This window comes from Ovis aries, chromosome 14 (assembly GCF_016772045.2).
Source record: "Ovis aries strain OAR_USU_Benz2616 breed Rambouillet chromosome 14, ARS-UI_Ramb_v3.0, whole genome shotgun sequence".
NCBI classification, from domain to species: Eukaryota; Metazoa; Chordata; class Mammalia; order Artiodactyla; family Bovidae; genus Ovis; species Ovis aries.
The window spans coordinates 53,976,960-53,990,350 of NC_056067.1; the positions used below are offsets into that span (position 1 = coordinate 53,976,960).

Genomic DNA, 13,391 nt, shown 5'->3' on the forward strand with positions numbered 1-13,391 from the left:
TCATCACTGCAGAGATTCTTTGGCAAGGTTTCTTAATAATGGACAGTTTTAACTTTTTTATGGTTAGAAAACTTAGTTTCCTTGACTCCTCCTTGCTCAGCTCTCCCTGCCCCCGCCACACTCCCAGCCTGCCTGTTTTTATGATTTTTAACTGACTTTGTCTCTAGACCTCTGCTTGATTGGGTGATCAGTTCTCTGCAGGAGGAACTTCTTATTTTAAAACCTGTAACCTTTGCACACCAGCCGTCGCCACTTGCTGGGCCCGGCGTTCCCCCACGGGTGTTCTGGTGTCCAGCGATGACAAGAACTGCTGAGGAAGAGACGGCCACAGGGAAATGGGTTCCGATAACGGGGCAGCCGCTGAGTGCTTGCTGATTTGCTGCTGTCATAACCACAGATGTTTAAAAATAATTTGTAGGGAGGGAAGAAGAAAGAAGCGGTGGGTTTTGTTGTGTTTCTTTTTTTTGTTGTTTGGTTTTTTTTTTCTGGTGCCACTTGTCTTATCAGTGGTACAAAACGCAGACCACAGTCATTCAGAAAGGAAGAAGGCAGTGCCACACAGAGCGGAGAGGTGAGGGGGAGGGCAGAGGTGAGCCGTGAGTGCAGTCCTGGGCTTCACTGCCATCCGTGGGTAGAGACTTGCTGGAGAGCCAGCTCTGGTTAGGCTTGTGCTCTGTTCCTCAACCTGAAAAAGAGGCGCATTACCCGGAGTCTGCCACCGGGGGTCACAGGGATTAACAAATGCAGGCCAGGCACAGCTTGTGCGTTCATAATTTTTTTTACGTTTTAATTTTTATTGGCATATAATCAATTTACAATGTTGTGTTCCAGGTGTACAACCAAGTGACTCAGCTATACATATACATGTATTCATTCTTTTTCAGATTCTTTACTGATAGGGATTCTTACAGAATATTGAGTAAAGCTGCCTGTGCTATACAGTAAGTCCTTGTTGGTTAACCAACAGGGCACTGTCATGAGAGCAGATCTTACTATGATCATCTCATTTTCACAGACAGAAATAGAGTCTGAAAGAAGCTTAAGTCGTTTGTCCAGGGTCACCAAACCTAGTAAGTGTTTAAGCATCCCCCAATAAATACCACGTCCCTCAAAGTACTCAGTCAGACTTCAGCTATTCACCTTACTAATTAATACTCATGGCATTATGTCCATTTTTTAAAGTCTGAACATCACAAGAACCCGTGACGTTTTCTTGTTCCACTTTTGCAGATGGGAAACTGAGGCCCACCAAGGCCAGAATGAAATAATGGGCAACATTGTCAGCAACCTGCCTTGTCTTCTCTGCAGGCCCATGTCTCCCCCACCCCCGTGTTAGCCTGTGTTTGAGCTGCTCTCGGGCCCCAGCCCAGCTGCGATTCTGGTTGAAAGCCTCACATCTCTTCCCTGACTGTCAGACAACAGTCACGGGAATGTCCTGTGCCATCTTCCCTGGGCAAGAGCGGTTGGTGGAGAGCAGCAGATGCCCAGAGTCAAGGTCATGTGCCACTCAAGTGCTGGGCTGGAGAAAAGCCCCTGTCTCCCTGCTGCTTGTGACCAGGCAGGGGAGTGTGAATGGGAGAGAGTTCTGTCAGAACAGCTCTGTGAGCCGAGGGTGTGGCTGGCCACACTGGGAGATGGGGCCAAGCACTCGGGGGCCAGGGCACTCCACACTTGGCCTCTATATAACCTGCCTCAGCATTTCAGAGTGTTTATGTCCCCTTCTTTTTGTAAGTTACAGACTTCTCAGACTGCTCCATTGTAAAGATGAGAGTCAAGCTCAGGAATCATTAGACTGTTGTGGGTTTTTTTTTTTTTTTTTAAGACAAGAAATAGGGGACTTCCCTGGTAATTGGGACTCATGCTTCCACTTCAGGGGTCACGGGTTTGATCCCTGGTTGGGAAACTAGGACCCCACATGCTATACAGCACAGCTGGGGGGAAAAATTGTTTATGATTTTTGTTTTAAAATAATAATTGTTTTTTTTCTTTTGTTTGTTTTTTAAGGAGAAATAGAATATTTCAGATGGAGTCTGAATGGGTGGTTTGCATTATTCTAAACTGATGGATTCTGGGATGGGAAACTAAGTTCATTTGAAGTGATTTTCTTTTTTCTTTTCTTTTTTTTAAACCAGTCTGTATTCTCTCTTCTCTCTGCTTCCAGGGAGGCAGTACAACATAGAGGTTAGAGGTGTAGTGACTTTGGAATCTATCATAAGCCCAAGCCTTAGTTTCCCACCTCGGATATGAGAATGATCACAGTTGTACCCACCTCATTCTGTTTTATGTAGAAGAGCTCATTCTGAATATAGGCTATTAAATGCCCCCATTTTAAAAACCTAAATGTTAAGGAAACAAACATGTGACTAAAAAAACTGCTTAAACATAATTTTGATAGCTGAATAATACTCCATTCTGTCAACTTGTCATTTTTTCTGTGTGTGCTTAGTCACTCAGTTGTGTCCAACTCTTTGTGATCCTATGGGCCGTAGCCCACCAGGCTCCTCTGACCGTGGGATTCTCCAGGCAAGAATACTAGAGTGGGTTGCCATTTCCTACTCCAATCATGTTTATGTAATCATCCTATTATTGGATGTGAGATTGTTTCCAGATTGTGGCATAAATAACTTGGCGGCAACTGTTTGCACATAATCACTGGCCACAGGGCCTGACCTTTTGTAAAGCCCCTCAATACCACACCTTTGCATGGCTGGGTGAGCCAGTCCCTCCGCTGCGTGCTCAGGTTGAGTAATGTGGGTCTTTCATTTGGTAGGCAAAACCCAGCAGGTCATTTCTGAGAAGCAGGACTCCCCTTTCTCCCATCAACAACTTTCATCCAGCTGCCTCAGGTTTTCTTCAGAAGACAGTGAGCTGTAAATAACCAGAGACAGCTTTCTTTCTCTCTCTGCTGAACTGAGATGGGATGTGGTCAGAGACTAGCTTTCATTGGCCAGATGAAAGGATGGCCAGGACCTGGTGCTCAGCAGGGGTGTTTCAGAAAAAGTCTTCAGGACAGGCCAATCTGGAGGTGAAGTTCTCTGGAGAAAGAGGTCAAAGGCCCGGGCGGCCGTGGTGACAGGGGCTTAATGTGCGTGCCCTCTGTGGACTGTGATCTCCGCCTTTTGGGTCCCAGTGCAGCTCAGCATACGGGGTGGAAGTGGTGTGCAGGTGCTCAGGAAGTGTTTGTGGACGAGAAAATGAAGGAAGGAATATATGCAGGCACATACTTTAAAGTTTCCGGGTTAAAGAGGAAAACTGAGAGGTAAATAAAGTGGGTAGTGGGGTGGAGCTGAGCCGAACAGATGGCCAGATGCCACCAGATGCCTTGAAAGGTGAGAGAGGCTGAAAGCCAGCAGGCCTCATGGGGGTTCCCGGAGACCATGCCTCTCTGCCTCCCCCAGCCCAGCCCCTTCCCTCCTTTGAGCTTCACGCCCATGGGCTGGCTGTTCTGCACCTTTGGCCCTCAAATGTGGCCTTGAAAAGCAGGCTTCTATCTTGTTTCCCTCTTGAGGCAGATGTGGTATGCTCTGTGTCTTTTTTTTTTTTTTTTTTTTTTTTTCATTTTTTCTCTGGCTGAACATTCCTTGGTAAGAAACTGAACCATCCTGGGGATCTTGAGGTCTCCATTCAGTTCAGTCAGCACAGGAGCAGGCTGGTTAGATCTGTGAGGGCCTGTGTCACCTTTTTGTGAGCCTTCTCCCTGCCCTGTGACTCCTTTCCTTCCTTCTCCAAGCACCGACACTTCCTCAGTGTGTGCTGTGGGAGCCCGCCGCAAGCTGGGCACTCAGTAGGTAATGGTGAACAAGACAGATGCGTCTCTGCCCCGCAGAGCACCAGAGGCTGGTGAGGAGACGGGTCCGTCCTCGTACAGGTGAGCCGACACTTTGACTATGGAGTCTCAAGTTGTGATTGAGACCATGAAGGCCAAGAGCAAGGTGCGGAGAGTTACCAGAGTATGCACGATTCAGAGCCAAGGCACGGTCGCCCCCTGAGCTCACTGTTGAGTTGGTGGTGGTCTCAGTCACGTGAGGAGTCAGAGCTTAGGCCAGTGCGTCAGCCTCTCTGAGGGCCATGTGAGTGGGGTTTATGGAGGTCGGACAGTTCTGGAATAGCACCATGGACCTGACGCTCTCCTGGCGCCGGCCATGGTGCCTGGCCTGTGTTCATTCTGTTCATCCTTAAACTGTATGATTTCAGTGCTGTGACGATTCCCATTTTATGGAGGAGGCTCAGGGATGTTGTCAGGGTCCAGCGTTACACTGATTGAGAATAGGGGTCAAAGCTGTCTGTTGGTTCCAGGCTGCCCGGGCCTGGGGAAGGGCTCTGCCCAGAGAGGGCACAGTGGCCCCTAATGAGCAGCACGGGCAAGTCCCAAGGGCAGGAGGTTGCCAGGGTCAGCGTTCGGGCCTGGAGGACCCGCCAAAATATGGTGGTTGTGTCTGGTGGGAAGGGGCTGTCTGGCTGCTCGGGGGACCACCTCTTCCACCCCGTTGCACCCACTCAGCGCCGTCTCTTGCCCCCGCTGTCTCTCGCCCCCGCCTTTGTCGCCATGTGTCGCTGTGCGTGTCACCTCACAAGATGCTCGGGATGGCAGAGCGTGCATTTTGCTCTTTGCTGCGCTCAGGCCCCGGCACAGAGTATTTATTGAATGAACAGTTGACTAAACAGGAGACCTGGTGTCTTGCCTTAGAAGATGGGCTGCTGGCTAAGAGGATAACTCGCTGTTTCATTTTCTTGGAGATGTATGTCACCCAGGAGTGGATCCAATTTCCAGACCATTCCCAGAGATAATGAGTCTCTTGAGCGAGCCAGTTAGGGGAGAATGTTGAGGAGCACCGGAGAGGTGAGGCAGGGGTGTCTGGTACAGAGCAGTTCTAGGCACCAGCCAGGCAGTTTTATAGAGGTTTGGCTTTTTTCCTTTAGATGAATTCTTTTGGGGAACAGCAATTGAGTTGGAGCTAGTTTGCAACATTGACTTCATTTTTTTTCCTACAAAAATTAAGGAGTTTTTGAATGGCCTTAGTGATTATGCTAAATACAGTTGTGCCATTTAAATGCAATGAAAGTTTTCAGAAAGAAATAGAATAATTAATAATATTGCTTCCTGGATTCCTGTTATAACACTAATATAGTAGTCTGATTCAGATTAAATTTGAATTTGGGTTAATTTCTCTTTGCAAAAGTAGTAGTTTATCCACATATACAGTTTTTCTTCTAATCCAGGAAAAGGTGCTTGGTTTCTCCCTTTCAAAGTTGTCTTCTCCGTTGCATGGGCAAGTCCTGAACTCTAGCAGAGACCCCAGTCTGTCCTCAGTAGCGGTGAATGTCACCCCCTACCCCCAGACTTCAGCAGCCTGAGTTAATTAAAAGGTTCAGAGGAAGTTAATCAAGTTTGGAACTCTGATTTTGTGCAGTGTTTTGATATGTTTCAATGAGTCATCTTTTGGCATCCCTAACAGTATTTGATCTTCACGGAATAGTTTCATAATCTGGAAACTGGCGGGGGGGTGCTCTCCAGAAATGCAGAGTCAACAGTGATGTGTGTGTGTCTGGCCATTTGGGAGGGCAGATGACAGAACAAAGAGGAGACTTTAATAAGCAAGAACCCGTCAGGGGCTCGGGTCAGTTCTGAGGCTGCTGCCCGTCTAGAACATTGGGCTTCTTCCCGCCCCCTCCAGCCCTGCTCACTGGAGTGCTGACATTAAAGGAAAAAAAAAAAAAGAGTACAGAATACAGCCTCTGTTTGCTTTGCTGCAAATAAGTGGCTGGAGTGACTGGCCCCTGTCCCGGAGGCCCTGCACGAACTTCAGATGTGGTCAGTGAGGCCTCTAGACGGTGCCAGGCTGCCGGCCTACGTCCAGGCGGCCCGCACCAGGAACAGGCAAGGGGCCCAGAGAAACAGCGGGGCCAGCTGCTGGCGTCCTCTGAGCGCTGTCTTATTTCTTTCCGAGATGAAACTGGTCTTACCCTCCGAAGATGGATGGGCCAGGGCTCATATGGCCCCTGCCTCCTCTTCTCACCCACAGGACTAGGAACTTAAAATTAATGACCAGTTGAGAGAGGGCAGGGCCCGTCTGGAAAATGCATCTCACCAAAATGTGGTCGAACGGGAGTCCTCTTAAGGTGGGGGGCAAAGAGCCAGACCACTTGGGGTCCTGGGGCTGCATTCCTCATGGTCCTGGGTTTCTGCTGGGTCCAGTTAGGGTTAAGAAGCAGAGATTCTGAGTGCCATCATTGGCTGTTCTGTGCCACTCCTCATTGGCAGTCCCAAGGAAAAAACTGTTCAGTCTCTGAACTTCAGTTTCTTCACCTCTGAAGGGGGGAGGCGTATCAGGACCTCCCTCTCTCCCTCCCTCGGTTATTGTGGACGTAGAAGGTTTAGAAAGGTGCCTGGTGTGGAGTAGGCACTGTTTGTTTTGGAGTTATTACAATAGTTTGAGTTTGCTTCAAGAGCTGTGTTTCGTGACCAGAAGATGAAAAGTTTTGTGGCGGGGGCTTAAAAAATGAGCCTCTCTGGTGTCCCTTCTGACAGTTCGTGCTTCTGCCCCAGTGACACACAAGAGGACTGTACAGGAAGCAGCTGAGGTGGGCCCCCAGCTGCAGTCCCGCAGCCTCACTCGTTTCTCACCTGCTTGTCCCTGGCCCTTGGACTGTGCGTTACAAGCATCTGCTCAGGCAACACTGACGCACACTCTGGGTCTGTCTTCTTCAGAGTGATGGACAGGAGGAGGGCTGACATTTGATACCATCCACTTAGAGTGTCCTCTTGACTAGACTGGAGATTTCCGGGTTCGTTTGTCTTCACAGGATCTTGTTGGAAAAGAGGCCCAGTCTCAGCGATTCCTCGCCACTTCCACAGCCTTTCCTCCACCCTGTACCCACTTGCTTGCCTGAAGGCACTTGTTTAGTCCAGATCAGAATCCCAGCGACACATCCGCAGAGGTGGAAGTTGAGCTCAGGTAATGGCACGTCTGTGTTAGCCAGCATCCAGATGGACATTGGCTTTGAGTTGGCTGCCAAATGGTCGGGCCGAATCAAGGGTTGTAGAAGCTGTATTCTTGGAAGAGAGAGAAGACTAACATTCCCGGACAGCAAACAGTATCCGAAGCAAGTGTTCTGGAACCTTCTAAAGAAAAAGAGGACAAGCTCTCTGATGTGCAGACCCCTGTCCAGGGCGCGTGACTAGCAGTCTTTCTCTGATACTGGCACTGAGAAAAGCATAGCCCAGCAGCAGTTTGCATCTTCTTTAACCCAGACCTCCGCTGTCTGGGGTCTTCTGAGAACTCTGTATAACTATTTATGAATTTCTCTCAGGCTGCAATGAAGCTGTCTGTCCTGGCCTCTAATTCCCCATCCTCCCCCATCACCTTCAGGCTGCAGAGACCTTGCTCACCATTGGACTCTGGCACCTAGGTCCACCAGGCACACCGAGGTCAGCCGTGCTCACTCGTGCTGGCGAATGAATGAATTCTTACTACTTCTTGGAGAGCTGTTCTCCACTGGGCTGCTCATCACCAAAACTGTGTGTGAGTCTGAAGAAAACAAAGAGAAGGTCGATGATTCCCTAGTTCCTAGTCTGGGGCTAGATCCAAACATTTGCATTTTTAAAGAGCCCCACGACAATTGCCCTTTCACCTTTACCTTTTAGAGGAGAGCTCCTTGTACTGAGGGAGGGAGTATGATTTGGGGGATGAGGTCACTTTTTCAGTCAGCAAACACTGATGAGACTTAAGTGGAAGCACTTGGTGAACTGTGAGTGTGAAGGGCCCCCCAGGATCTACTGTCTCTCCCTTTGCTCCAAAACAGCCCGTGTGCTGTGGGAGGAGCACTGCCTGGAGAGGAGGCTCCGCCTGCCTTGGAGAGCACGGTGGGGACAAGAGTCCCTCCAGCCTGCCTGCAGTGACATCTGGATGAGGCAGTGGAAGGGGCTTGTGTTTTGATCTGTCTTCTGTTCATGCCTATGTCTTTTCATTTGGTTTACAAGTTCAAGCCTTGTTCAGGGTTCGTTCCACGGTAGCTCTCATTTGCTGCCGTCATCTGAATGCTTCCTCTAGTTCACATCCAAAATGAAACATCCCTTTCTGGAGGTTGACGTAGCAGTTGTGTTAAGTACGGGAGGGTTTGTTTGTAACGATCCGCCTGTCTGATGCGTCGGAGCCCTTGGCTGGCCTCTCTGGCTGGAAGCAGTTCATCCTTTGAACTTTTGCCTAGAATGCATGCCTCCTCCACCTGACGTCTCTCCCGAGTCAGAACAGGGCCTTTTCCCTGTGCTGAAAGCTTCCCGGACTTTTCTTCCCAAACCCACACAGACTTTACTCATGATGCTGACGCGGGGAAGCTTCGCTTACCAGCACCCTGCAGAGGCTGTCAGGCTCTGCTGTGCTGCCGTGGCTCGCGTCACAGGGATTTTAGCCATTTTTGTTATTATTTGATTACCTTTCTGACTATGTTTGTTGAATAAATGAAAAGTGTTAACCTTTCACTTGGCCCACATTTTAATTAATGTACTTCCTGTAGAATGAAAAAAATTGTTTTATTATCAACATTTATAAGTATTTATTATGAAAAAAAGTGTTGAAGTACTGTTGATTTAGTGTTGTGTTAATTTCTGCTCTACAGCAAAGTTGATTCACATTTACAGACATTCTTTTCCACTGTGCTTTATCACAGGTTATTGAATATAGTTCCCTGGGCTATACCTTAGGATCTTGTTGTTATTCCGTTCTATATATAGTAACTTACATCTGCTAATCCCAAACTCTCAATCCATCCTTCCCCTTTAGCGACCACAAGTCTGTTCTCTGGGACTGGGGGTCTGTTACTGTTTCATAGATAAGTTTGTTTGTGTCATATTTTAGGTTCCACATATAAGTGATATGTGGTTTTTGTCTTTCTCTTTTTGACTTACTTCACTTGGTATGGTCATCTCTAGGTCCATCCCTGTTGCTGCCAGTGGCTTTATTTCATTCTATTTTGTGGCTGAATCAATACTCCATTGTGTATACACACCACATAGTCTTTATCCGTTCATCTGTCGATGGACATTTAGGTTGTTTCCATGTCTTGCTTATTGTGAATAGTGCTGCTTTGAATATAGGGATGCATCTGTCTTTTTGAATTGTAGTTTTGTCTAGATATATGCCCAGGAGTGGATTGCTGGATCATATAGCAACTTTTTTTTTTTTTTTGAGGAACCTCTGTACTGTTTGCCATAGTGGCTGCACCAATTTACATTCCCACCAACAATGTAGGAGGGTTCCCTTTTCTCTGTAGCCTCTCCAGCATTTGTTATTTGCAATCTTTTTAAAAAATTGAGGGCCATTCTGACCAGTGTGAGGTGGTACCTACCTCTTTGTAGTTTTGATGTGCATTTCTCTGTTGGTTAGTGACATTGAGCATCTTTTCATGAGCCTGTCAGCCGCATGTATGTCTTCTTTGGAGAGATGTTCATTCAGGTCTTTTGCCCATTTGAGTTCTATGAAGTTTTTATATGTTTTGGAAATTAAGACCTTTTTGATCACATCATTTTCAAATATTTTCTTTTCAGTTGTGAAAAGACTTGCTTTTTTAACCTGCCTTCTTCCTTTCCCAGTGCTCCTGAAGTTTCGCACAGATAAAGGAAGAGATCCTAGTTCTGATACCTTTGGAGAAGATTCTGAGTTGTTGCTCCAGATACGAAACGATGTGCTTGATGCCCTGGGTGTCGATCCTGATCTGCTTCCTGAAGACTTTGTCAGGTTGGTCTGACTATCACAGTTGAGTTTAGATTGATAAATGTGTTTAGTATTTGCCTTAATTTGAACACACACACACAGACACACACACAGAAACACACACACACAGACATACACAGACACACACACATAGACACACCCCCACCCCCACCGCCACCCCATGGCCTTCCACCCCTCTGTTAGTATATGAAAGATGGATATGGCATCCTTGTTCCCAGCATCTTCACCCCTGGGCACTGCGATACGTTCAGCCTCAGGGACCAGTCCTTTGTTCTTATACACAGTCAGGTTTTGGGTTTGATTGGTGAAGTCCAAAGGGAGACAAGTCAGGAATCCTTCCCAGACAGTTTTGGGATCATCTGATTACTTCCACTCTCTCTCCGCATCTTTGAGGGACTCCGTAAGCTGCCTTGCTGTGCTCGCTTGTAGCAGCAATAATGATGGCTAGAATCTACTGAGCAGCTATTACAGTACCAGGCACTGTGGTAGCTGCTTTGTGTATGTGCCCTCTCTTGACAAGATCCCATTTTATAGGAGAGGGGAAGCTGAGTTAGAGCTCAGAGAAGTCCGGTCACTAGCCTGAGGTTACACAGCTAATAATGGAAGCGTGGTGTAGTGCAGGCTTTCAGTGCTTTACCAGTGCAGCCATATGGTTGTTACAGTGGTCCTCGAAGGGTGTATTATTTCCCCCTGAGTTAACTGAGGCTTGGAAAGATACAGTCACATGTCCAAGGTTTTAGTAAGTAGCTGACCAAGATTTTCCCCACACCACTGATCCCTAGGGACAGCCTAGTACCTTGGTTCCTATTCAGCAAGAAAGTGAATGGTGGTCCCATCCTTCCCTAGTCTTTTCCTTGTGCACTCATGTCTGGGGACCTCACTTAGACACTGACAAGCCTCAGCCAATTTAAGACCAGCAGTGGGGCTTTGAATTGCCTGCTGAGCCCTCAGCCAGAAAGAGGCACCTGGATACCAGGCGCTCTTGTAAGCTGGCACCGGGAGGGAGTTCAGGGGCTAATGGCACCACCGCCTGGGATGGGGGTCCCTGTCCCAGGGGACGGCCCACAGAGAACAGGTTCCCACAGGTGTCCAGCTTCAACAGTCCCAGCCGGGCCAGTGAGCACACCCAGTGCCAGTGCCAGGCCGTGAGCATGCAGCCGAGTGACCAATTTGGGCGTTGAGAGTGATGAATGGCCTGCCTGGACATCGCCAGCCAGTGGCAGAGCCCCCACTTCCCAGAAGGAGAGAGCCACAGCCTTGCTGCTAACAGCCTGTCTCACTGCTGGCTGGTTTCCTCTCCACAGAGTATTGTATTCCCCCCACCCTCCCAGTCCTCTTTGCAGAAACAGCTCTCCCGTGTCTGTGCCTCATGTCTATGCCCTCCCGTGCTCAGGTGCTCCCTGTCTATTGCCCTTTAAGTGAGAGGTGTTTGATGGCCTCTCGATGGCCGGCCATGGCCAGTGCAGATCAGGCTGGGAGAGATGCGCTGGGGATGCGGCGGGGAATCGAGCTGCCGTGTGGCAGCTGAGCCGCCTGCACAAATTGCCCACCGCCAGCTCCGAGCAGGGTGCGCTCACTTGAGGAGGGAAAGCTATGCCCAAGTCTCCGTTTCCCTCATCTGTCTATGATCTGCTTGTCCCCTCCTTCATGTTAGGTTATTTATTCTCTTCAGAGGGCTCAGTTGCTTTTCTGATTATGAAGGCAACAGATGCCCATTGCCAAAAAATAGAAAAGGGAAGAAAAGGATCTCCCATAGCCCCTCCCAGTGAGAAGTCACCACTGCTGGCTTGGGGTTTAATTTGGGGGTTTAGCCTGTCAGACATCTGTATGTGTATCTACTCATGTGTCTTCTCTTTTTAAATACCAAAATGATCACACTTTCATGCGACAGCCTTCCTTTTCCAGCATCCCATGGATCTGTTTGTGTCACAAGTAAAGATCCGAGACCTCACTGGACTGCTTGATGTTTCATTGTCTACTGGATGGTTTTTTTTGTTTTTTTTTTTAACTGTATGGTTTTTATTTAACCATTACCTGCTTGCTGGGTACTTATTTGTAGTTTTTCCCTGTTTTATAAACATCTATGACAAAACATTCATAATGTATATGTGTAATATAACTTGTGTTGTTAAATTTTTGCATTATGGTAAAATGCACACATCATGAATTACACCATTTTAGCCATCCTTAAATGGACAGATCAGTGGCGTTAAGTCCATTCACACTGTTGTCGCCTGTCACTGGTACCCGTCTCCAGAACTTTGTCCTCATCCCAAAGTGAACCTCTGTCCCCGTTGAACACTGACTTCCCATTGTGTGTCCCCAGCCCCTCGCAGCCTCTTTCTTTCTCGATGAATTTGACCGTTGTGGGCATCTTGTTTAAGTGGAATTGGAATGTAGTATATGTCCTTTGGTGAACTTACTGGTCCTTAAGTTTCAGAGATAATAGACATATTATGGAAAAAAACAGATAGTATGGAATGAATCCAAAGATGAAAATGAGGGGAAGTGGGAGGCACAGAGGATGGGATATAACATAGGCTCAAGGATGCACTGTGTAACACAGGGAATTTAGCCAATATTTTTATTAACTATAAATGGAAAATGACCTTTAAAATTGTATAAAAATTTTTTAAAATAGGGACTTCCCTGGTGGTACAGTGGTTAAGATTCTGCACTTCACCACTTCTAGGCGTGCAGGTTCAGTGCCTGGTCAGGAAACAGAGGATCCCACATGCTGGGCAGTGTGGTCAAAACTTTTTTGTTTTTAAAATAATTTTAAAAGAAAATTAAAATTACTCATTCCATGAACAAGAAGGGTCGGGGGGTGGGGGTCACTGACTTTGTCCTGTGCCGTATTATACTGTCTTGATTGCTGGAGCTTTGTAGTAGGAAGTTTGAAATTGGGACATGTGGGTTCTCCAACTTTAGCTCTTCTTTTCCAAGATTATTTTAACTATTCTGGGTCTCATGCAGAATTTTAGGGGGGATTTTCCCATTTCTACAAAAAAGGTTAGCTGGAATTTTTGAGAGGAATTATGTCAAATGTATAGATTAATTTGGAGAGTATTGCTGTCTTAAAGTTAAGTTTTCTGATCCATGAACATGGGAATATCTTTCCATTTATTTAAGTCTTTTATTTCTTTCAACAATAGTCTTCAGAGAGTAAGTCTTACACATCTGTTGTTAAATTTATTCCTAAATATTCTTTTGGATGCTATTGTAGATGGAATTCTTCATTTCATCTTGATGGGTGTTCATTGCTGATGTATAGAAATAGATTGTTTTTTTTGTGTGTATGTTAATCTTGTATTCTGCAGCCTTGATTCAAATAATTCAGTAGTTCAGATAATTTCTCTGTGGTTTCCTTAGTACCGTCTGTATACCAGATCGTGTCATCTGTGAAGACATATCACTTCTTTCTTTCCGGTCTGGATGCCCCTTGTGTCTCTTTCCTGCCTTCCTTAAATGCCCTGGCTGGAACCTCCAGGACAGTGTTGAATAGAGGTGGTGATAGCAGACATCCTTGTTTTGTTCCTGATATTTCGGTGTTCTGCCGTTAAGTGTGATATTAGCTGTGGGTTTTTTTAGATGTCCTTTATCAGTTTGAAGAAATTTCCTTCTGTTCCCAAATGTTGAGTGTGTTTATCAAGAAAGGGT

The 13,391-nt window shown here is 46.9% G+C and overlaps 1 protein-coding gene across 2 annotated transcripts in view; it reads left to right on the forward strand.

Moving 5' to 3' along the window:
* Positions 1-13,391, forward strand: part of SAE1 (SUMO1 activating enzyme subunit 1) — a 60,136-nt gene that overhangs the window by 40,872 nt on the left and 5,873 nt on the right. For both annotated transcript variants that reach the window (XM_060398145.1, XM_004015334.6), the window contains exon 7: positions 9,590-9,734. In XM_060398145.1, coding sequence (XP_060254128.1) covers positions 9,590-9,734 — 145 coding nt within the window. The remainder of the gene's footprint in view (positions 1-9,589; positions 9,735-13,391) is intronic.